The sequence below is a fragment of the Peromyscus eremicus genome, chromosome 3 (assembly GCF_949786415.1).
Source record: "Peromyscus eremicus chromosome 3, PerEre_H2_v1, whole genome shotgun sequence".
Lineage (NCBI taxonomy): Eukaryota > Metazoa > Chordata > Mammalia > Rodentia > Cricetidae > Peromyscus > Peromyscus eremicus.
Genome location: NC_081418.1, coordinates 145,953,742 through 145,978,900, shown reverse-complemented (window position 1 = coordinate 145,978,900; position 25,159 = coordinate 145,953,742). Strand labels below are relative to the sequence as shown.

The 25,159-nt window shown below is 40.2% G+C and overlaps 1 protein-coding gene across 1 annotated transcript in view; it reads left to right on the top strand.

Annotated features, from left to right (window-relative positions):
• Positions 1 to 24,490, top strand: part of Slc15a5 (solute carrier family 15 member 5) — a 100,791-nt gene extending 76,301 nt beyond the window's left edge. Inside the window, exons 8-9 of the mRNA XM_059256983.1 lie at positions 20,214 to 20,322; positions 24,198 to 24,490. Of these exons, the coding sequence (XP_059112966.1) occupies positions 20,214 to 20,322; positions 24,198 to 24,342 (254 nt within the window). The 3' untranslated portion in view covers positions 24,343 to 24,490. The remainder of the gene's footprint in view (positions 1 to 20,213; positions 20,323 to 24,197) is intronic.
• Positions 24,491 to 25,159: the final 669 nt, after the last annotated feature.

The following is a 25,159-nucleotide window of genomic DNA, read 5'->3' as shown; positions in this document are numbered from 1 at the left end:
TCTTGCTTTCTCCACCTTCCTAGCTGATTCCCCAGCTGGGCCCCAAGCTAACAGATTCTTTTCCTCACTTCTCCTAGAAATCAGTCATCCCAAGCACAAGCAGGTCCTAGGGCCCAGCTGTCAATCACATGGCATAAACTTTCTGCTTCCGGTAAAATGTATAGAAAAGGACACCTCTAACCTGTGCACCTGATCCCTCCTCAGAGCTCTTGTCATGTTGCTGTCTGTCTGTCCCTGTATGACACTAATAAGTCTTTTAATAAATCTCTTACCCAAATAGCAATCCACCTCAGTGTCCCGGTAAAACCTCAAAGCTGAAACCCTTTCCTCCATTGATTTCACACAGCCACAATTGATCTTTGCCAACCCAATTGGCAAAAACTAACTTCCATTGTTACTTTATATTATTGGGGTTGTGAAATTGAGGCTTTTAGTATTCTTAGAACATTAATATTGTGTTTCTTTGACACGAAGTTTTTAGTCATGCCCCTTGCTCATTTTTCTAGTTTCATTTTTACTGCTTTCCTTAAATAACTATAAAGGCCAATTTTTTATACTCTTTATATTATCATTTAGTCATATTCATCCCTAAGATTTTCCTAGTTTTGACTGAATATTTTGCTTTTAGAGATGAGTTTGTTTAACTTGTCTACTGACCTACATACTCAAATCCATCGAGCCATTTCCATGGTGATTATTAGTATTGCATTCATCTTCGGTTGTGGAGTTTTCGTAGCTGAACTTTTTTTGTTGCTGTTGTTTTTTGCTTTATTTTGTTTTAGTGTATATGTGCACATGTGGAGACCAACAGCCTTCTAGAATCTCTTCTCACCTTCCACCTTTGAGCAGAGTGTCTCTCTGCCCTACTGAACACTCTAGATGGCCCACAAGCTTCCAGGAGACTCTCCTGCCTCTGCCTCCCTTCTCACCTGTATTAATGGTGGGATTATGGCGGCATGTCGCCACACCAAGCTTTTTTATTTGGGGTCCTTGGCTGGAACTCTAGCATCCTGATTGCTAGACTCCCCATAAATAATATTATGAGTGTCTGTGTCATTTGCAGTCACAATTGCATATACATCATGATGAATGTCCTGTTGTGTTCTGGATGAATCCAGAGAAATGCTCCAGTTTTTCCATGACAATTTGGAAGTTCAATCAGAACCCTACTGCTTCCCCATCTTATTTTTGATTGGTAGTGAATCATGGTATACATCTATGGAGTATGATGAGTATTACACGCCAACATGACAGGATGTTTAAGACAAGTTCATCAACATGCCCAACCCCTCATATACTTATATCTTTGTGGCAGAACACTGGAAATCCACACATTTAACAATTTTGAACTATATAACTCATTATTACTAAGTACAGTAGTATGCTGTGCAATCCATCTCTGACTGATCCTTTCAAACTGAAATTCTTCCTTCTTGACCAACATCTTCCCTTTCTTTGCCTTCTCTTTCCCCACCAAAACCTTTGGTAATCATGCTATTCCCTACCTCAACAACTTGATTTTTTGTGGGAGGGTTCCATATATAAGGTTGTGAAATATATATCTCTCTGTCCTTGGCTTATTTTACTTGGTACAATACCCTTTAGATTCATCTCTATTGTTAAAAATAACAGAACTATTTTTCCTTTTTAAAGGTTGAATAGTATTTCATTGTGAATCCATTTTCAAATTCTTTCATTCATTATGGGTACTTTGGTGGATTTTATGTCTTGGAAATCATGAATAGTTCTGCAATGATCAGGACAGTATAGATGTCACTTCAACATACTAATTTCAGTTGCTAGGATACATACCCAAGTGAGATCAACACATGGGAATCCTGTTGTTAGTGTTTTAATGAACTTCATATGCTGTCCATAACAGTTGTACTAGTTCACATTCCCACCAACAGTATACAAGTCCCCATTCCTCAGATCACCAACATGTGTGATCATCCCTCTTTTTCATGCAGTTGTTCTCATAGACAAGAAGTAATATCCAATTTTGTGTTTAATTTTCATTTTCATGGTCATTAGTAATTTAAGGTATTTCTTTTTTCAAATATCTGTTGGCCATTATGTCTTCTATTGGGAAAAAATGTTTACCACCTTTGTCCATTTCAAACAAGTTGTTTTCTCTTTAGTCAGTGCTTTTATTCCTTATAAATTCTGAATATCAATTCCTTATCTGATATAGTGTTTAGGGATTTTCCCCTTCTAGTTTGAAGATTTTCACTTCATTTTGGTTATTATTTTTGTTGTTTTGATGTTTTTAATGTTTCATGGACTTTTTCTCTTATAGTCGTGTTTTATTCATTTTATAACTTAAGGACTACTGTTTAATTCCTTGACTCCTTTTTACCTGATTTTGTATACAGCATAATTTAAGTCTAACTTCATTCTTCTGTGTTATGTTGTTTAGTTTCTCGGAATGCATTGATTCCATTCCCTATTACTTTGTTCTTGACACCTTTATCGAAAATCAGTTGATTATAAATGTGTAAATTTTTTCTGCCTCTCTATTTTTTCCACTGGTCATACATTGTATGTATCTACTTACATGACAGCACCATTCTGTTTTGATTACTTAGCTTTGTAGCATAGTTTAAAATCAGGTATTGTAATGTATTCAGCTTTGCTCTTTGTATTTAAGATTGCATTAGCTACTGAAGGTTTTCTGTCATTCCATACTAATTTTAGGATGTTATTTTTTTCCCATTTTTGTGAGAAACATCATTGAAATTTTGTAGGTGGAAATTTCTGTCCTGCAAACTGGTCCCAAGTAACCACACAGAGGCTTAATATTAATTATAAATGCCCAGCCAATAGCTCAGGCTTGTTACTAGCTAACTCTTACAATTAAATTAACACATATTTCTTATCTATGCTTTGTCACATGGCTTAGTACCTTTTCTGAATACAGCATGCCCGTCTTTTTTCTCTCTGCATCTGCTCTCTATTCCTCTGACTCCTTCCTTCTTTTTCCCAGCATTCTTTGTTTGGCTCTCCCCCAACCTTATCCTGTCCAACTATTGACAAGTCAGCTACTTTACTAAACAAATCACAGTGATATACATTCACACAGTGTAAAAGAATATTCTATATTTCCCACTTTTTGTCTAATTAAAAAGGAAGGTTTTAACTTTAACATAGTAAAATTATATACAACAGAACAATTATTAGTAAGAATTACAGTTAAAATATCCAGTCCACTTGTATCTGGCAAATTTAGATGAAATATTATTTACCTTATCTTTGTGACTCCAAAGTTTTATACCTAATTTGCCTTTTATCACAACTAAGGAAAACTTTAATTATGACTATCTAGTCCTCAACTCCATCAAAGACCCCAGAAGGATAAAATGTTACCTAACGATAGGAACATATGGCTGCCTGGTCCATCACACTAGATTCTTCTATAACATTGGAGCATTCAATTTTGACCTATAGGCCTAGTATATGTGATAGACATTTCTGGGAAGCAGGGAATTTTGAAGGACTGTCCTACCTTGTCTTGGCAAGGTTTGGTAGTTGCCTTTGTTTTGCATCCTGCTGGTCCAGTTTGGACACTATACTGTCAGCAATTGAGGCAAGGGCAGTTTCTTTGCCCAAATGGCTAGCTTTTACCATAAAGAAAACAAACTCCATATGGAGTTTCTTCAATGCCCATCAACTTCTCTGATGTAGATTGGTGCTGTCAGGAGCAGACATGTCTCACTGTCATAAAAAGCCTTAGATTATTAAACATATTAAATGCCATATTCTATAGGTCTTTGAAGTGTTTGAAGACCATCCACCTATCTAAATATATCTGTTTGTGACCTTGAAAACATACCTAACATGACTATAAGTTTGATTATTATAGATGACTATTAATCTGTATTTCTTAATTATCTATTAAATTTTTAAATGTGCTTCATAATCACAATACTCTACCTAAATAACAGTAGAAACATACATATAGTATAACAAAATTAACTTTAAATTTGTATCAATAAACCAAAATCCATACCAATATAAAATATTTTCAAATTAATAGTTGTTTTTTTGGATTAACATAAATTTAATAATCTACCCTTTTATTTTATCATTTCTAAATTTTATCCATCTTTTTTTGTTCAAAAGAGATTTTTGAATTTAACTCTTTTGTTTAGTCTTTTTTTGTTTTACTAACACCAATAACAATTTGTAACCAACCCCTCTTAAATGATAGTAAACATATATAACCCATCTTTTGGGAATATGAACATTGTTCTCTAGACTATTTCCTGTTGGCATCTCTGGGAAAACCTTGAGAAAAATCAGGATAATTGTGTTGCTGGAGTAATCTGTGAGGCTGGATCATCTCAGTCATCAGCCTTGAAGCTGTTCTGGATGCTATATCACCTAGGCCATTCATTTTTATTGGTGTCTGATCCCTTTGTTCTGAAAATACATAAACTTTTAATGGTAAATACATATCTATATCAACACAAGTATAGGATGTGCATTGTAAACAAGTCAGCTAAAGATGGCTTTTTGTTTTATGTTTGAGCAGGTAAAATACACATCATGTGTCTTGTAGTTCTTCTAGGTTTATTTCTTTATGTTTGTAGTCAGGGTTTTCAGGAGGTTTTCCTCAATCAAACCTGATCATTTTTAACTTTGAACAAATCCATAGCCTTTAATTTCCTGTGGAAATAAAAGCATAACCTCTTCTCCAAAATAACTTATCTTTTGACTTCCATTTTGAAGTCAAGGCATTTTTTAAATATATAGCTTGGTTTAATCCAGCAGTTTTCATAAAACAATGTCTTAGCAGCTGTTATTTCTTTATTAGCAATCAGAAAATCTTTAGATTTTCTTTAGACAACACAGTAACATACAGAATCCAGACTCTCTGTGTATTTTCCATCTTTACATGGCTTATTATTATTTTTATTACTCTTTTTTAAGGACTTTATTTTTTAAACTATTTTTTAATCTGAGATTGTTTTTACTCTTTCTCTCCCAAGCCTATGTACATTTTTAAACACACTATAACCCACTTAGTGGGTTTTTTTCAGTCTGAATCTGTCTTTATTACCTATTTGTAATCTTTTTCTGACCACATGAGCCTTTAACCTGCTAAATGGCATGGCTAGGACCTCTGCCTCTGTTTTGGTTGCTGACTCTATCCCACTTGGTTCTCCGAGAGCCTGGCTTCATGGTGGAGGTACCAGCATGGGAGCCACATGTACTGCCCAACTCTAGGAGTTTTGGGGTCCAAGATGCCACCAAGTGGTGCACCACATGCTGCTCATAAACCCAATTAAGTGTTCAGTGGGAGGGCCTCTTAAAAGATCCATGCCCTTTTTGCCACTAGCACCAACTCAGGAAGCCAAGCCTCTGCTTGCTGCTAGCAAACAGAAAAGGCATTTACCAAGAAGCCACACTTGACTCTGTTTTTGTGTATTTAGAATCCATTTTAACTGCTCTCTCACTTCATCCCTTCCCCAGCTCAACTGTCTTGTTCCCTCATGTTCTCATCCCCCACCCCCTCCCCTCTATTGCCCCTCTTGCCCCCTGTTTACTCATGGAGATCTCATCTACTTCCCCTTCCCAAGGCAACCCATGCATTTCTCTCCATGTTCTCCTTGTTACCTAGCTTCTCTGGAGCTGTAGGTTGTAGTCTGGTTACTCTTGCATTACATCTTGATAGAGGGAGCCATTATGGGGCTAGGGAGAACCCTGGTGTGAGGGAAATTCCCAGAAATCCACAAGGACCACTCCAGCCTAGACTACTAGCTATAGCGGAGAGGGTGCCTGAACTGGCCTGTCCCGGTAATCAGATTGATGAATACCCTAACTGTCATCATAGAGCCTCATCTAGCAACTGATGGAAGCAGATGCAGAAATCCACAACCATGCACCAGGCTGAGCTCTGGAAGTCTAGTTGAAGAAAGGGAAGGGGGATTATATATGACCAGGGGGTTCAAGATCATGATGGGGAAATCTACAGAGACAACTGAACCAAGCTCATAGGAACTCACAAACTTTAGACCAACAGCTGTGTAACATTCATGGGACAGGACTAGGCCCTCTGCATACAGGAGACAGTTGTGTAACTTGGCCTGTTTGAGGGGCCCCTGGCAATGGATTCAGGATCTATCCCTGGTGCATGAGCTGGTTTTTTGGAGCCCATTATCTATGGTGGGATGTCCTGCTCAGCCTAGATGCATCAAGGAGGGGCTTGGTCCTACCTTAACTAAATGTACCAGCCTTTGGTGACTCCCCATGGGAGTCCTTACACTTTTGGAGGAAGGGATAGAGCATTGGTTTGGCGAGGGGAGGTTGAAGGGGAGTGGGAGGAGGGATGAATGGGGGATTTGTGGTTGGTATGTAAAATGAATAAAAAAATTCTTAAATTAAAAGAAAGAAAGAAAAGAAAAGAATTCTTTTTTAAGCTTTGTCAGGTCTTATGTGGAAATTCTGGCCCCATATTGGAAAAACATTTGTAGGCAGAAGTTTCTGTTCTGCAAGCCACTCCCAAGTAACCACACAAAGGCTTAATATTAATTATAAATTCTTGGCCAATAGCTCAGGCTTGTTACTAGATAACTTATATTTAAATAAGCTCATATTTCTTATCTACACTTTGTCACATGGCTTGGTACCTTTTCTCAGTACGGCATACCCATCTTGCCTCTCTCTGTTCTGCCCTCTATTCCTCTGACTCTGCCCTTCTTCTTCCCAGCATTCTCTGTTTTGCTCTCCTCCTTACCTTATCCTGACCAGCTATTGGCCAGTCAGCCTCTTTATTAAACCAATCACAGTGACATATATTCACACAGTGTAAATTAATATTCCACAAAATATTGATGGGGATTCTGGTGTGTTTCTTGAATACTGTTCCTCATAGCCTTGTCTCAATGCTGTTGGCCATTAACAATTTCTCCTTGATTCAATTTTGGCAAAAAAGATTTTCTAAAGTTATCACCCCATCTCCACAAGAGTTCTGATACCAGCAGAGCACACTTGGGTACCACTAACCTCCCTGTGCTCTCTGCATCCCTGTTACAGATCCTGACATGGTGCCAGTCTTCTCTATCCTAATATGCTTTCCCTCATGTGTCGTCAGCCTTTAGAAATATTAAACTGAACATTTTTCTCCTGCGTTGATTTCTTGCTCTCATCTTCATCTAACCCCTTCTAGTTTCCTTGCATTGTTCTACCCATTCTCCAATTTTAATCTTGCATGGTTAGTTCATTTTTTTTCTTTTTTACATTAAAAATGAAAACATGTATGACTTTTAAAGTGCCATCCCAGGTTTCATACCCATATCCCTAATTTATAGATGCATTGTTCTATACTTTCTTTCAATGTTCTGTGGTTGTAGGTTTGATTTGCCTGAACCTTTTGGCTATTTGAGAGCAGTATCTTGAGTTTCTAGGTATGCTTTGTAATTATTTTTGGTTAAATCACTATAAATGGTATATTCCTTGAGTCAAACACATTAAAATATTTATTAAACATTATCAAGGCAGAACCTCTTGTCCTCCATCAAGGCAGGGTCTCTTGTCCTCCATCAAGGCAGGGTCTCTTGTCCTCCATCAAGGCAGGGCCTCCCATCCTCCATCAAGGCAAGGCCTCCTGTCCTCCATCAAGGCAGGGCCTCCAGTCCTCCATCAAGGCAAGGCCTCCAGTCCTCCATCAAGGCAGGGCCTCCAGTCCTCCACTCTGTGCACAAGGACAGATGGCCACAGCTTCTGGGGCTTCTTCTGTCTCCACTTCTCTTCTCACTGTAGGAGTTAGAGGGCATGATGTCCACGACAGCACCCAGGTTTACATGGGTGATGGCACTGGAATTCGGTTGCTTACATACCAAGCACTTCTCCCACTGAGTCATCTCCCAGCCCACATTGGGATTTTTATCAGTGCAAAAAGTCCTCCCAAATCCCTCTGGATGATTTTCACTGTCAGTTCGTGTTTGCCTCCAATCAATGTTTCTTTTTTTATTTCCATCTGAAGACTTCCTCTTTATTTACATTATTTTCATTTTAAGCTATTACATCCTGTCCCTTGTAAACAACAGTCATAATACTTATTGTACCAACATTTCTTTTCCATATTGTGTCTTTTTTCTATTTGCTCATCTTCAAAAGCAGAGACTCACAGAGACAGATGGTTTTCCAGTTGAGAGTATGTGCCGATATTTTTATTAGAGTCTACAGTTAAAGCACCTCCATTGAAACCCTAGTTATGGCAAAAATTTGGCTGCTGGGCTTAAGGGAGATCCTTATGTGCACTTATCTTGAGCTTACAGATCCCATCCTCATCAGAAGGGATGGTCGTAGCCTGTAGATTGAAATATACATGGTGATCTGGGCCACAAAGAACCCGTACTTCATTGGATGGCACTTCCTGGATGCCATGTACCCTTCATGTGTTCCATCCCATTGCCTCTTGTTCTATTGCTTGTGGGTTTGCTCTTCCCAGTGTAGCTCAGAAGCAGACAACTTACTACTGAATAGCACTGTTGTGGAATATCCACCAGGGCCCCTTGTCTTTCCAAGAATGAGAGGGGATGGGGGGTAGGGGAGAAAGGAAGGGTCTTAGTTTGCTTCATTGTTTCTGTGATAAAAACGTGACCAAAAACAGCTTGGGAAAGGAAAGTTTATTTCAGCTTTCAGGTCACATCCATCAGTGAGAGAAACCAGTGCAGGAACCTGGAGGCAGGAACTGAAGTAAAGACCATGGGAGAACAATGGGTACCCACTTGTTCAGTTGCTTTTCTTATGTAGTGCAGACCATGTAGCTCAGAGATGGCACTACCCCCAGTGGGCTTTACATCAATTGGCAATTAAGAGAATGCCTCACAGACAAGCCCACAGGAGATGAATCCTCAGTTGACTTCCTCTCTTGCCAGGTGACCAATTTGCATCAAGTTGATAGAAACTAACCAGCACACAAAGAAAGGAAGGGAGGGAGGGGGGAGGAGAGGGAGGGAAGGATGGAGGAAGGGAGGGAGGGAGGGAGGGAGGAAAGGAAAGAGAGAAGATAGGAAGGAAAGATGAAGGAAAGGAGGGAAGAATGGATGGTGGGAGGGAGGAAGGGATGGTGGGAGGGATGGAGGGAAGGAGGGAGGGAGGGGTACCAATAATCCAATATTTATATGAGATTGTAACATATTCTGTCTCAAAGTGACCTTGTTCTCTGCGGTGACAGCTCATTCTGTTTCTTTCTACTTATCCCATTGATGAGGAAGACTTCCCACTCTTCCCCAAATAGAAGACGACGGCTAAAAACAAGCACTTTACACTGTGCCTGCAGTAATGGCAGCAGTTTTCAATCTCATGTACTCAGAACATGGGAGAGAAGCCAGGCGGTGGTGGCGCACGCCTTTAATCCCAGCACTTGGGAGGCAGAGGCAGGCGGATCTCTGTGAGTTTGAGGCCAGCCTGGTCTACAGAGTAAGATCCAGGAAAGGCGCAAAGCTACACAGAGAAGCCCTGTCTCAAAAAAAAAAAAAAAAAAAAAAAAAAAAAAAAACAGAACATGGGAGAGGAGGACACAGCTTCCCAGACTCAGCTCGCCATGCAAGGCTGTGTGGGGCTGGGGTTGCGCTCAGAAATAGCTTGAATCAGCTAGGCCTTTGGGTGCAGGCTAGTAGTAGCAAAGAGGTACCCCTGGTTTCTGAAGGAGGAGATGGTTGGTTTCTTGAAGTCATCTTTTTTTCTTTTATTCTTCTCTCATACATTACATCCTGACAGCAGTTTCTCCTCCCTCCAAGTCTCCCAACCCCTCCACTTCCTCTTTCCTCCAAATCCACTCCTTCTCCATTTTCTTCCAAAAAATAAATAAATAAAAAGCAGGCTTCCCAGGGACATCAATTGAACATGGCATAACAAGTTACAATAAGGCCAGGCACAAATCCTCATATCAAGGCTGAAAGAGGCAACCCAGTAGAAGGAAAAGGGTCACAAGTGCAGGCAAAAGAGATCTTCTCCTCCCACTGTTGGGAGCCCCACAAGAACACCAAGCTATACAAACATAACATATATGCAGAGGACTTAGCTCAGACCCATACAGGGTCAGTGTTTGTTACTTTAGTCTCTGTGGGTCTCTGTGACCCCTGCTTAGTTGATTCTGTGGGCCATGTTCTTGTGGTGTCCTCTATCCCTCTGGCTCCTACAGTCCTGCCTCCCCCTCTTCCATGGGTTCCTCTGGCTCTGCCTTGTGTTTGGCTGTGGGTCTCTGCATCTGCTGCCATCAGTTGCTGGATGACACCCCTCTGATGACCCTTGGGTGAGACATTGATCTACGAGTATAGCAATATATCATTAGGAGTCATTCTGTTGACTTTTTTTCCCAGTTGTGTCTGGTTCTCTCCTGTCTCTGGCTCCTGGCCATCCTGGCAGTGTCAGGCATGGGCTCCCTCCTCAAGCTGGACCAGTTATGGGTTGGCGACTCCCACAGGTTCTGCACCACCATTACCTCAGCACATTTGCAGGCAGGACAGACTGTAGGTCAAAGATTTTGTGGCTGGGTTGATATCCCAGAGCCACTGTTAGGAGTCTTGACTGGTTATAAAAGATGGCCAGTCTGGGACCCACATATCCCCCATTACTAGGAGACTTTGCTAGTGTCACTCTTATAAATTCCAGAAAGTTTCCACTGCACTAGGTTTCTATATCACTCCCCAAATGCCCCCTCCTTCCAGTCATCTCTCCAAGTACTCTCTCCCTCTGTCCCTCCCATTACTCACCTGACCCTTCCTATTCCCATACCCACCTACCCCCAGTCCACCTACAAAAGCTATTCTATTTCCCCTTCCCAGTGAGATTCATGCATCCCTCCTTAAGCCTTCCTTGTTACTTAATCTCTCTGGGTCTGTGGATTGTAGCATGGTTATCCTTTACTTAATACTAATGTCCACTTATAAGTGAGTACATACCATGTTTGTCTTTCTGGGTCTGGGTTGTTGTTTAAATTTCTAATGGTCTTATAATAAAAAACAAGGTACCAGATATTGGGGTAAAAGCTGAAAGATCCTGGGATTAAATGTGTGTGTGCTTCCCAGTACTGGGATTAAGGGCATGTGCCACCACTGCCTGGCTCTGTTTCCAATGTGGCCTTGAACTCACAGAGATCCAGATGGATCTCTGCCTCCTGAGTAATAGAATTAATGGTGTGTGCCACCACTGCCTGACCTCTATGTCTAATCTAGTGGCTGGCTCTGTCCTCTGATCCTCAGGCAAGTTTATTAGGGTACACAATATATCACTACATTGGTTACCTCACTCAGAATGATCTTTTCTAGTTCCATCCATTTACCTGCAAATTTTATGATGTCATCATTTTTAACAGCTGGGTAATAATCCATTAAGTAAATATACCACATTTTCCTTAGCCATTCTTCAGTTGAGGGACACCTAGGTTATTTCCAGTTTCTGGTTATTATGAATAAAGTTGCAATGAACATGATTGAGCAAATGTCCTTGTGGTATGGTGGAGCATCCTTTGAGCATATGCCCAATCGTGGTTTAGCTGGGTCTCGAGGTAGATGGATTCCCACTTTTCTGAGGAGTCATTGTATTGATTTCCATAGTGACTGTACTAGTTTGCACTCCCACCAGCAATGGAGGAGTGTTTGCCTTGCTCCACATCCTCCCCAGCATGAGCTGTCACTTGTGGTTTTTATCTTAACCATTCTGATAGGTGTTGATTTGCATTTTCATGATGGCTAAGAATGTTGAATATTTTTTTGTTTCTCAGCCATTTGAGATTCCTCTACTGAGAATTCTCTGTTTAGATCTATACCACATTTTTTAATTAGGTTATTTGGTTTATTCATGTCTAGTTTCTTGAATTCTTTATATATTTTGGTTATTACCCCTCTGTTGAATGTGGAGTTGGATGAAAATCCTTTCCCATTCCATAGGCTGCTGTTTTGTCCTATTGACAGTGTACTTTGCCTTACAGGAGCTTTTTAGTTTCTTGAGGGCCCTTTATTGATTGTTGTTCTTAGTGCCTGGGCTATCAGTGTTCTGTTCAGGACGTTGTCTCCCGTGTCAGTGCATTCAAGGCTATTCCTCTACTTTCTCTTCTATGAGTTCACTGTAACTGGATTTATGTTGAGGTCTTTGATCCACTTGGACTTGAGTTTTCTTCAGGGTGATAGATATGGATCTATCTGCATTCCTCTACATGCTGATATCTAGTAAAACCGGCACCATTTTTTGAAGATGCTTTCTTTTTCACTGTGTATTTCTGGCTTCTTTATCAAAAATCAGGTGTCCATAAGTGTGTGAATTTATTTCTGGGTCTTCAATTTCAATCTATTGATCAACCTATCTGTTTTTATGCCAATACCATACAGTTTTTATAGCTCTGAGTACAGCTTGAAATAAGGGATGGAGATACTTCTGGAAGTTCTTTTATTGTACAGGATTGTTTTAGCTATTGTGGGTTTTCTATTTTTTCATATAAAGTTGAGTATTGTCCTTTCAAGGTCTGTAAAGAATTGTGTTGGGATTTTGATGCGGATTTCATTGAATCTGCAGATTGCTTTTGGTAAGATGGCCACTTTTACTATCTTAATCCTACCAATCCATGAGCATGGGAGATCTTTCCATCTTCTGATATCTTCTTCAAAGTCTTGAAGTTTTTGTCATACAACTGTTTCACTTGCTTTATTAGAGTTACTCCAAGATATTTTATATTATTTATGGCTCTTGTGAAAGATGTTGTTTCCCTGATTTCTTTCTCAGCCCATTTGTCATTTGTATATAGGAGGGCTACTGATTTTTTTTTTTAGTTAATCTTGTATCCTGCCATTTTACTAAAGGTGTTTATTAGCTAGAGTTTTCTGGTAGAATTTTTGGGGTCTCTTATGTATACTATCATATCATCTGTAAATAATAATACTTTGACTTCTTCCTTTCCAATTTGTATCCCCTTGATCTCTTGGAGTCGCCTTGATCATTGGCAAGAAAGTGAAATCTGTTAGTCAAGGCTGAGGCAGAAGGTAGCAAGTTCATCTAGTCAGAGAGCCTGTCATGTGAGCATTTATGCTTTCCCTGCAGGTGGAGAACGTGTCTAACAAGAACCAGAAAATGCACAGGTCAGCCTCTGGAGCCCTGTGAAGCCGAAAGACAAGGCAAAACATGAAATTTTGGACCTTTTGATACAGAGCCTATGATTGGAGAGGAATAAGTGTATTTTTCTGTCTTATTAGAAGTCTTGCTGTTTGGAGTGTTAAGTGTGTCTCCCTATATGTTTCTCATTCAGGTTTCAAAGCTTTATATTTTGCTGAAAATTATTCCTAGAACCTCGTGTTGCCTTGAGAATGAGTCTCAGTAATTGGGTAGGGTCCTTGTAGGAATAATATGTTTGGGGAGGAATTTGAATCAAGTTATTTCAGACAGCTACCCAGAAGCTTTTCAAGTTATCAGTTGAATAATAATGGTAGTAGTGCATTTGGCATCAACAAGGGGCAATCAGCATGCTCAGGTAAGAATGGAACAGGAGCTTCCTGCTCAGTGGTGCCTTGCTTTTCCGCCCAGGGTCTCCACACTCTGATCTGTAGCGTAGAGGAACCGTCTACAAGAGTCTACAGTCCTTTGTCTCTGAAATGGCCATGATAACTTCAGATGAACAGAGACATTTTAATGAGTGTGTATAAAGTCCAATACTCCAGAATAACTTCCATTTGCACTTTTCCTCACTAATTTCGGAACTTCTTTTAAGCAACTTGGAGTGACCACTTCTTGGTACCCAAAAGTTTCTTTAAAATCAGTTTCAATGAGTAAATAAATTGAAGTTAGTAAGTGCCCTCTATGGAAATGCTGAACATTGCTAAATATTCCAAAGGTTCTCTTACCTCAGCAGTGCAACAGTCTCTGTTAACCAGCTTGATATATCACTGAAGCAAGTACCTAGGGTTTCCTGTGAGGGTTTACAAATACCATGTAATAAAGGGGCTGTCAGTGGCAGGCTTCCTCCTGCTAACTTCCTGCTCTCCTGCGCTGAGTTCTGGAGAAGTTTCCTTGGCCTCCTTCTCGACCTAAAGTCTTCACTTTGTCTCCTTTTGCAAGGATGCTCCCAACTTCAATCAGCTCCTAGAAATGTCAGATGAAAAATGGTCCAAATGTGAATTACGACAATAAAAGTTTATAAGCTACTAAAATAAAGTTATAGCACTAAGAGCTGAGTCAACCGACGATGTTAAATGGAACATTTTACAGCTGGTCCTGAGATAATGATAAAAAAAAAAAAATGACGCACAGAGCATGAAGAAATAACTGACAGGAAACAAGCCCCAAATCAAGTCCAGGGTACCTGACTGCTGTGTGAGCTCTCCCTCAAGGGGGCGGGGAAGGTGATGGCCTGATGTTTATGGGAGGCCTTTTTGTGCCCAACCTTTCCCAGCCATTATCTCTTTGATTCCCAGAAGAGTGCAGAGAGGAAGGTATTACTGTCATTGTTCTCAAGTGGAGAAACTGAGGCTGAAGCCATCTAGTTATTTGCTCAAAAGCAAAAGGTATTCAATAATAGAGATGAGAGTTGACTTTGAAAGTTTGCCTCAAGCCCAGGTACTTTGGATGCCTCCCTATACCCAATGTGCCTTCTGCTATTGAAAGACAACTATTAAATAAAGCAATCTTTTGGTTTTATGAAGACTCTGTCTAACCTGAGGCTTGATTTTTGTCCCAAGCTGGCAATCCAAGCAAGGGTTCTGTTTACCGTGGCTCTCACCACAAAAGCAAGCTTTATCCAGAAAGTTAAATCAGAATGCATTGAAAATCTGTGGGGCTTATGTGAAGATCAGCATTATTTTAAAAAGCTAGGTGTTCAAAACATTTAAGAAGGAATACAGAGCAAGGCCTAGGGATGTAAGTCTCCAAGGCCAGCTACCCACGAAGGGCAAAGCAGGAGGACTGAGCATTCAAGGACTGTGAGGGCCACACAGCAGATTCAAGGCTAGCCCAGAAATTTGTCAGAACCAGAAACTCAAAATAAAAGTAAATTAATTTAAAAAAAATATGGAAAAACAGTTACTGGTAGAGAACTTGCTTAGCATGTGCAAGGTCCTAAGTTCAATCCCCAGAACCAGATGATAGATAGATAGATAGATAGATAGATAGATAGATAGATAGATAGATAGATAGATGATAGCTAGAGAGAGAGAGAGAGAGAGAGAGAGAGAGAGAGAGAGAGAGAGAGAATATTAGGAATTAGAATGTGGCAATTTGGTACTTTATTTTTTAAGTAATCCTACTTACAAAATGTTTAAGGAGGAGCTTGACAAATAGTTGACATTTCCACTTACTTCCTCTAACTTCTTGGGACAGTGTCCTCCCATCTGGCTCCTCCACATTCCTATATACCAAGTCACAGTGATTTTTATTCATGCCCGCTGTGTCCCCAGTGACAGATGGAAGTGTGCTGCCATGCCCGGGGACTTGGTACTGCCTCCTGAAAGGCTAGTATTTGCTGTAATTGCAAAATCTCTTAGAAATATGATGTTTTACCTCCAAAGATATTTCAGAATTTATATTCTTCTACCTCATTTGACTTTGTTATAATATAAAGATAGTCTTTTCAATTACTTATTACAGACTGAAATTCATGCTCCAAGAAGAATTAATGTCATGTTAATTCTCAGGCCTCACGTGCTCCTTGAAAACCTCTTACCCAAGCCAGAGTAACACGATGATAAAAATGGTATAATCCACATGACATGCGAAGTGCTGAAGTGAAATGGAAAGGACAGAAATATGACTGGGATATTAATTCAAGAGAAAAAGAAAATAGCACCATTTGAATGGGCTGAGTGGGACAGCTCTTTCTGAAAATAAGAGAGATGTTCGCTCACCTTTCCTTGACCTACACTCCAACTCCCTCACTTAAGTACAGCTTTAGTCACTACGCATGCATGGGGGGCAAGGGACAGAGGGACAGACACAGACACAGAAATGCAGAGAAAGAAGAAAAAGAGAGAAACAGGGCTACAGTTTTCATTCATAGATGTACAGGAAGACGCTCAGTGCAACCAGTCATCTAAACACTAGATGAAGGCATCATCATGTCACTATAGCAACAGAATCAGGCATTTCCTTTACAATGGTACACAAATTAATAACATGGAGAAAGGCTGGAGAGAGGGCTCAGTGGGTAAGAGCACTGGCTGCTCTTCCAGAGGATCTGGGTTTGATTCCCAGAGGCACAGAGCAGCTCCCAACTGTTTGTAACTCCAGTCCCAGGGGATACAATGCTCTCCACTGGCATTCTAGAGTACTGAATGCACACACACACACACACACACACATATATGGGCAAAATACCCATACACACACAATCTAAATAATAATGATTAACTAATTAATTAAATGTGGTAGTATAACCTACAAAACAGCCCTAAACTGAATTCTTTTCTTTTAAGATAGCACTGAGGCCCAGACTGGCCTCAGACTCCTGGTAAGCCTGCTGCCTCAGCCCCATAAACACTGGGATTTCAGGTGTGTGCCATTTCAGCATCAGCTTTGTTTATGGGGTTCAAGAAGGTAACGGACACATGATAATTCCATGGTTGAGACACAAATACGTCCTGCTGGGAAGTGAAATGACAGCAGCATTTGTTTTCTAACAGTTTTATTAGTGATCAAACCTCTTTGTGATTGTTAATCTTTTAAAATGTATTTTGATTAATTCTTTGAGAATTCCATACAATGTATTTTGAGCATTTTCGTCTCCCATTCCTTCTCCCAGCTCCCCTCAGATCCATCCTCGCCTCCCCAGCTCTCAACTACACGTTCTTTTCTTTTGTTTTCCTTTTATTTTGGTTTGGTCTGTGTTTCAACAAACTGAGATCACTACAGAAAACTGCAGCTGGTCAGAATGCAGAGATCAACTGACTATTCAGAGCCCGATTCCAATTCATACATTTACAACATAACGTGTACACCGGAGGCTCAGGAAAGACTGTGAAAGAGAGGGCAGACAGGATTGTAAGAGCCAAAGGACCAAGACGTTTGTTGTTAGATATTCTCTTTTAGGAAGGAGAGAGAAAGAGAGAGAGAGAGTGAGAGCAAAGAGGAGTGGGAGGGAAGGAGAGAGAGAGAGAGAGAGAGAGAGAGAGAGAGAGAGAGAGAGAGAGACTAAACAGGAAGTGGCATACTCAATCACAGCTGTCTTACTTAGGTTATTAACTTAGCAGAACATGTAATCCAAATCCAAGTTGAAAGTGTATACTTCCCAGGAAGAGGCCAAGAGAGACCTTCTAGTTCAGAAGCATCCTGTAGTATGTGCAAAGCGCAGAACTGAAGGTCAAGGCCTTCGGCACAAAGACAAGTTACTATAGTCCCAGACCCCCTTCACTAACAGCTTAGAAGCTGTGGCTCTAAGGGGATAGAGGACTCAGACACTGGCATTGGAACCTTCAAAGAGGATGGACTCCTATTCACAGTGTCAAACTGTTTCAGTTATTCTAGTCACTCAGAACTGCAGTTGGACCTTTCCTGTAAAGATAGATTCTCCTTTTCCACAATGCTGGGCTGTATTGCTAGTTTTAGAGTATTGACTAAAACTGGGTATTGTGTTTATGACTATGCTGTATTTTATGTAGTATGTTGAATAGCAAGTATACATCAAAATCCATTGAGGAAGCTGGGGAGACAGCTCAGGTGGTGAAGCACTTGCCTACAGAGGTGAGGACCTGAGTTCAGGGCTCTAGAACCTACACAAAAAGGCAGACATGGTGCTGGTGCATGCCTATCCTCCCAGAAGTGGTGAGATGATAAGCACACACACAGACTCCAGTGTCCAGGCCCAATATCAGCACAGAGGGGGATGTACCCATTATCTCCTTTCTAAAGGGACAAGTGGCATGCAGCATTAGCGTTCTCATATGCCAGTTGCTTAACAGTAAGTATTCCTGCCTCTCCATCAGCCATAAGACAATTGACCACCTGTAAAAGACGAGCAACAAAATCCTGATATGGCTCATCAGGCCCCATCTAATTTTAGAAAGTTCCTCTGTTTCTTTTTCCAAAATCCGGTAATTTATGCCATATGTCCTCACTCCCAGAAAACAAAGGTGCTCCCTTCCAGAAAGGCAGCATAATCCCCCCTCCTCTATCCATTCCAACCATCATTATAGTCCTCAGGTAGAGGAAGTTGTAATATTGGCAGGGGAGGTGTGTTTAGACGGCCAGGGGCGCTCATCCTTGATCCCTTGAGCGGAACTGATATTTTTACTTTCAGTTTTGCTCACTTGGTCCCTTCTGACCTTGTGCTAGAAAAAGCCCCCTATTAGCTTGGAAGACTTTTTTCTTGTGTTTACTTATGTACAGAATCTGTCATGGTATTTTCTAGATCCTTTGGCTCGTCCCCACTTGCTATTTGTATCATGATGTGGATGAATGTCCAAGTTACCCAGAAGTACATTACACTACTTTCTGCTTGTCTGTGGGTTTTCACTGTATTTCATTAACTTGACCCCATACTCCGGAATCTAGAGTGCCCTCTTCAAGAAACCAAGGATTATATTCTGTTGTTAGATCCCAACATTGGTACAGCTGGGCTTTAGTCACTGAAGCCCCACTCTTACTTAAGAAATGATGTATCAACTCAGTATATGATACTGGTTTCCCTATTTTAGGCCCATATTAATCCCTCCTTGCCTTCTGCTACAGGGGTCCTCAGGTTCTCTCTTAGCTTTTCATGCAGGTCCCTGATTCTGGTGCCACTTGTCAACGTTTGCCAACCTATGCAGATCTGTGACTGTGAGACCCAGGATCTGAGGATCTGAAAGATGAAGGGTGGGAGACACTACAGTGTAATAATTCTGAGACACCCTTACTTCAGTTTCAGTGGACTTTTATATACAAATATAACCAAAAATAAGAGCAATTATCCAAGGAAGGTTGTTTGACTTCAGAAAAACATATAAATAAATATCAGTAAGCACATACTAGATATTAACAGAGCAGCCTTTCCCAGAACCTTCTCAGGACAGACCAGTTTAAACACAATTGCCTGGCACATACTGTAGATTATATCTGGGAAAGCATGGAAGCAAGGCAGAGGGCATATCCAGATTCAGAGTACACTGACCAGATTGGATTCTATAGCTACATTCTGACATCTAACAAAAATAAACACGTCTTATAAATGAATGTATTGTCACAGGAGGCACAGAATAACATCCAAGAACAATCCAGGCAACACAATGCACTTGAGATAAGAGGCCCTCTGCTTTTTCCCCTGAAGCTTCTCTCACAGTTCTCCAAGGCATTGTTCACCATGCTTTTTTTTTTTCACCCTTTTTTTACTGTTTTGACACTGGAAGCTCTTGAGCAAGCCTGGCCTACATGGCAGAGTTCCAGACCAATAAGACCCTGTTTTGAACAAAAACTGGAAGAAGCCTAGAGACTGGCATCCATTACACATACTCTACATATATGTATCTGCACCCAACACACAAGAACATGCACATATATACGTGCATGCAGAAAGCGTACATTGAATAAAGATTGATTCAGATTTAGAAAGAGGAAAAAAAATCATAGCAAAGACCAAAACCAAAAGTTAAAACTTAAGAACAAATTAATTACCTTGAATCCTGAGTGATATCATAAATACTCAGTTTGATGCTATAATGAAGTGAAGATTCTTTGTTGCATTTTTTTTAACTAGAATATTTATTGATCAGGTCCAAAGAAATCTCTGCATCAATCGGAGTTCATGTTTTCTGCCCAACACGTGCAGTGACTTCACCATAAGAGAACCCTGGATTCACTCCGTTTGTTAAAATGTGTGACACCCATCATCCACATGTGTCATGTGACTTACAATTAGATATGCAGAAGACAATCTGATCATAGAAAAGGGTTTTCATTCATTCAATATGTATTTATTCCATATGTTAGGCACAGCACTAAACAAAGGGATCGCAGGATAAATGAGACAGTATAGACGACAGATTAATTTTAATATCGTAATCAAGATTACCCTTACCACTCAGAGAAAGGTGCTGCTGCCTTTTAAGCCTGACATGTTGGGGTGCGCTGCTTATCATTTTTCTATTAATTCCAGAATTAAATGAATTTTGGCAATGAAGTTTCAGATGAGCTTTCTTATGTTGGCAATATTACTGAGGCGAACAATACTCTATGAATCGCAGGATAATAAAATATTCACAGAAACTTGCAACTCTGCAACTGAATAACAATTACACATTTGCTCCAAACAGGCAATTGGTTTCCAAACACATTAAACAAAGGCAATTTAGAAGGCTTCTTCTTCGTGCTGGCATCCTTGACGCTGCTGAACGTCCTGGGATTCTGGAGGGCTTCGCGGAGGTAAGTGTGTGGGAAGAGGAACGATTTCTGACTCCGTGAAATATTGGTCTGAGACTCAGGAATGAGCCAATGGGATCCCATATGCCATGACAAGACAAATTAGCATCCTGCAGAAATTTAATGGATTATTCTGAGGAAAACCTTCACTTTAGCCTTCCTTTATCCACCAGTTCTCATAATAAATTCTCACCATTCTAAAGCATGCTGTGACGCCAATGTGGTTTTCTTTATCCACTGTGGTACTATTTCAGAGTTACAGGTGGTCATATGGGTAAGTCATTACTATTGAAAAAAATATCATTAAACAAACAGCTAAGAATTTAATGACCCTAGAGATTTGGGTTCCATTCAAGCCTTAAATCAGCAGTGGCCATTTCAAGGTCAATAGGTGAAAATCCATTAGACCAGTGGCTCTCAACCTTGCTAACATTGCGACCCTTTAATACAGTTCCACATGTTGTGGTGACCCCCAACCATAAAATTATTTCACTGCTACTTCATAACTGTAATTTTGTTACTGTTATGAATTATAATATAAATATCTAATACACAGGATATCTGATATGTGTCCCCCAAGGGGTCATGACCCACAAGTTGAGAACCATGGTTTTAGAGACTCACCTAAGTTGTCAAAATAATGTGATATTATCATCCTTGTGCACAATCTTATTGTCTGACAATTAACATGTGCAAAATACCATCTAATTACAGAAATATTTTTCATCCATTCAATGCCTATTTGCCAAAGAACCTCCATGAATCAGGCAGCTGTGCATCATCTGCTATTCATTGTTGGAGCCCATTGTTACATTTACCCAGCAGGTCTGCATAGAGAGGATGATTGGACTACGGTCCTGAGGACAGGTCTCTTGAGATGGTCTACACTTGCCTGTGCTGGGGGGGAGGTCTTTTGTTCTACTCCTTGGCATTCCTTTAAATACCCTAGGGCAGAGACAGTTGAGGCCCGATGGATTAGGATCTAAACCCTCCCAAGGCTATCCTGTATTTTCTGTTTCTCTCTCCTCTATCCTTCCTTCTAACTAATATTTCCTGCTGCTTCTACTCAAGAGTACTCTGGGGAAATGTGGGGATGAGGGATGCCCCCCACAATCCATCTATCTATTGATTGCCCCAACTCTCTCTCTCTCCCTCTGTCTTTCTGACATATTCTAGCTGTGTTCAGGGAGCAAGTTGTCTAACCTGTTGGAGCCTTTACACATGTACATTACGTCAATATACAGACTGCTGGTTTTTAGGGAGAGAACTCTGTAAATAGCTAAGTTCCGTGCGTAACATCGCAGGAGCTTAAGTTTCATTGTCCTCACTTGCCCCCATTTATCTATTGTAGACATTTCCCCACAAATCTTCCCACTTGTCGCTACCTCTTCCTTGCCCAAATCAGTCTTTTATTCTTCTACTAAATGTCTTTTGAATCAGCATCCAGGTGACAGATGGATGCAGCAAACCAGAAGTTTGCCGAGTCAAAAGTCAACAGATGCTCAGTGTCATCTACAGCCCTGATCTCCCTGTGCTGATGGTCCATTATGGGAGACACTGAAACCCTACAAGGAGGGGTAGGAACCAGACCTAAAATTGAATAGCCCTATTAGTATGAATACTTCTTGCCGTCCAAAGCACACAAGCTCCACCTCTCTCCCCCAGTATGGAATTTTTCTAAATGCCAGGCTCTTAGATTGCAAATGAAACTAGAAAATCAGAGTTTCACAGGAAACTCCAACAAGGGTTTGTAGCTATGTAGGAAAACAGATTCTGTTGTGAAAACAGAAGCTGAAGACACGTGCTTTTCCCCTTTAGCCGCTGTCTCCATCTGCCAGTGTACAGTCCAATACCACCTCTCCATTTTTTTTTTATTTCATAGTCTTTTTGTAAGAATTTTCCTTTGGCCAGGCAGTGGTGGCTCACACCTTTAATCCCAGTACTTGGGAGGCAGTGGCAGGTGGATTTCTGTGTTAGAAGCCAGCCTGAACTATAAAGTGAATTCCAGGACAGCCAGAGCTACACAAAGAAATCCTGTCTCCAAAAACAAACAAACAAACAAAAAAACAAAAACAAAAAAAACAAAAAAACTGTTGTTGGTTGTTTTTGCTCTTTCAAAGGGCCTGCCACTGAGCTCCCAAATAAATCACACGTGGAGATTTATTCTTAATTATAAATGCCAGGCCTTAGCTTGGCTTGTTGCTAGCCAGCTTTACTTAACTTATCCCATCTAGCTTTTGCCTTTGGGCTTTTACCTTCCTCTGTTTCTGTATGCCTTTCATTATTTCTTTCTCAGTGGCTGGCTGTGTAGCTGGATGTCTGTCCCCTGATGTCCTCCTCCTTCTCTGGCTACTCTTCTTTCCCAGATTTCTCCTTCTTTATCTTCTCTCTGCCTGGCAGCCCCGCCTTCCTTTCTCCTGCCTCACTATTGGCCTTTCAGCTCTTTATTAGACCATCAAGTGTTTTACACAGGCAAAGTAGCACAGCTTCACAGAGTTAAACAAATGTGACATAAACAAAAGTAACACACCTTAAAATAATATTCCCCAACAACAACAACAAAAAAAAAGAATTTGCCTTTGTCTTTCATAGAAGCAGCCTCCAGAGTCAGAGATGTCAAGGTCTGTTCCACAGTGTATGAGCAATATAAACACCAACACACTCCTTAACCTGGCTGGGCCTTGGTTTCTCCACCTCTTATTGTGTCTCAGGGTTGAAGTTGAGTAAATACTCAAAAATATTAGCAATACTAAAGTGCCTACCAATTTGACCTTATACATTCCCTTTCTTCTGCTTTATTCTTTTCATTATGCTGAGATATGGTTTAGTTGACCATGAATATGATTGCATTCAAATAAGTCTTACTTGTGAATACAAATTTATCAGCTCTTCATGCATGCATGCATTCAGTCAACCTGTAAAGCACTGTCCCAGGCACTAAAGAGACAATGTTGAACCAAGGAAATGCCGTTAGTACAAAGGGGATGAGATTGGTGTCCAATCTAAAACATTCAAATATCTGTGGTTATCGAGTGGGAGCTTGAGGTGGATGAAAAGAGAGGTAAGAATGAAAATGTCCAACACCAGGGATTAGAACAAGATGCACTAAAGCAGATTTGGTTCAGAAATGAGTCTAAGTCTGTCCAAGTCTTATGTCAACATAAGGAAGTTGTTTTACACTTGAACTTTAGTTTTCTAGTGTATTAAATGGGAACAATCCCTCCTTCCCAGAATAGTATTGTCGGAGAAGATATTCAGGAAAGGTAAGTTTCTCTGATGTCAGGGTGGACAGTGGACGTTTTTAAAATGTGGTCACAGACTCCTTCTTTGACAATGGTCTCAGCACCAAATTCATGGTACGTCTGATCAATACAATACAATTTACAGCATATCTGATGAGCCGTTAGAGTCCAAGCAGCCATGAAATCCACTGCCAATAAAATTTCCAGGTTTCTCTCCCTGACAGTACAGAAGAGACTCACAGATGGTTGTAAAAGAACACCATCCTGCTGCTCATGATGGTGTGTGCTACCCTAAAATCCCAGCATTTAAGAAGCTAAGGCAAGAGGATTGCCCCAGTTCCAACAAGCCTAGATGTCATAGCAAGTCCCAAGAGAGCTTAGGCTACATGGCAATACCTTGTCTCAATATTAAGAGAGTGCTATCTAAAGGTCCTTATGGGAGCCTTACTATGTACTAAATAGAACTCTCCTGTCCCTGTACAAAGACTGCCTCTTAAATAATGAGCCCTGCGGTGCCAACATAAAGGTAGGCAAGCGCAGGAGGGAGGCTGATGATTTATCAAGTGATCTACATCTGCTCCTAAGGAAAGCTTTCTTTCTTTCTTTTTCTTTTCTTTTCTTTTTTTTTTTTTTTAGATATTGTAATCTAAATCATTTTAATGCCCAGAGCATCAGTGGAAGAAATCGTGAAGAAACTCTTCTTTGTGAAAAGTCTCTGAAGTTTTATGGCAGTATACATGAAACATCGTCAAGTATTGATCTTTTGGAGACAGCCCTGTGAAACTGGATCTGACTCTGTCCTGTGAGCACCACTATCCATTATTTTCTTCTTCAGTCGAACACTTTATGCATTTTACTGGGAAAGTCAACATAAAGGAAAGTGACTATGAATGTTATCTATGTACTTTATTTACAAAAAGCAATTATGATCCTCTAATAAACTATTATACTTTTGTATTGATATATTATGCTCTTGAACTAATTAAGTGATTTCAAAGTCTTGGTGATTACTTTCTGATCAGAAAATGATCATTTTCTGTGTTAACATGTCAATCACATTGTATAACCTTTACAATGGTTCATTAATTGAAAGTGATGTACAATATTTACTTATAATTTTAATGTCATTAGAAGCTAAGAAACATTATGTTTCTATTTTTTCTTCCTGTATATTTACTAAGTCTTTATTGCATTCTAGGTAGTATGACCATAGATAATATAAGTCTAGATAGATAATAAATGTATATATAATTCTGCTATATTGACCTTGTTATTGCACTATAATATATCAAAAATATTGGTTTGGTTTCATTTGGTCTTGTTAGGTTTGAGACAAAGTCTCATGTAGCCCAGGCTGGCCTCAAACTTAACTGTGTAGCTGAGGATGACCAATGAACTGAAATTACAGGCCAGGTGCCTCCATTCCAGTCTTCTTTTATTATTACTATTAATTATTACTTCTATGAATGAAATTAATGCCCTGTCCCTTTGTTGAAGTTTGTCTCAGTATCTGACAAAATTTGATTTTGAGTCTCCTGATTCAGGTGACTCTTTCTTGCCCCCACACTGCCTATCTTGATGAGCCTAATGTGAATTCT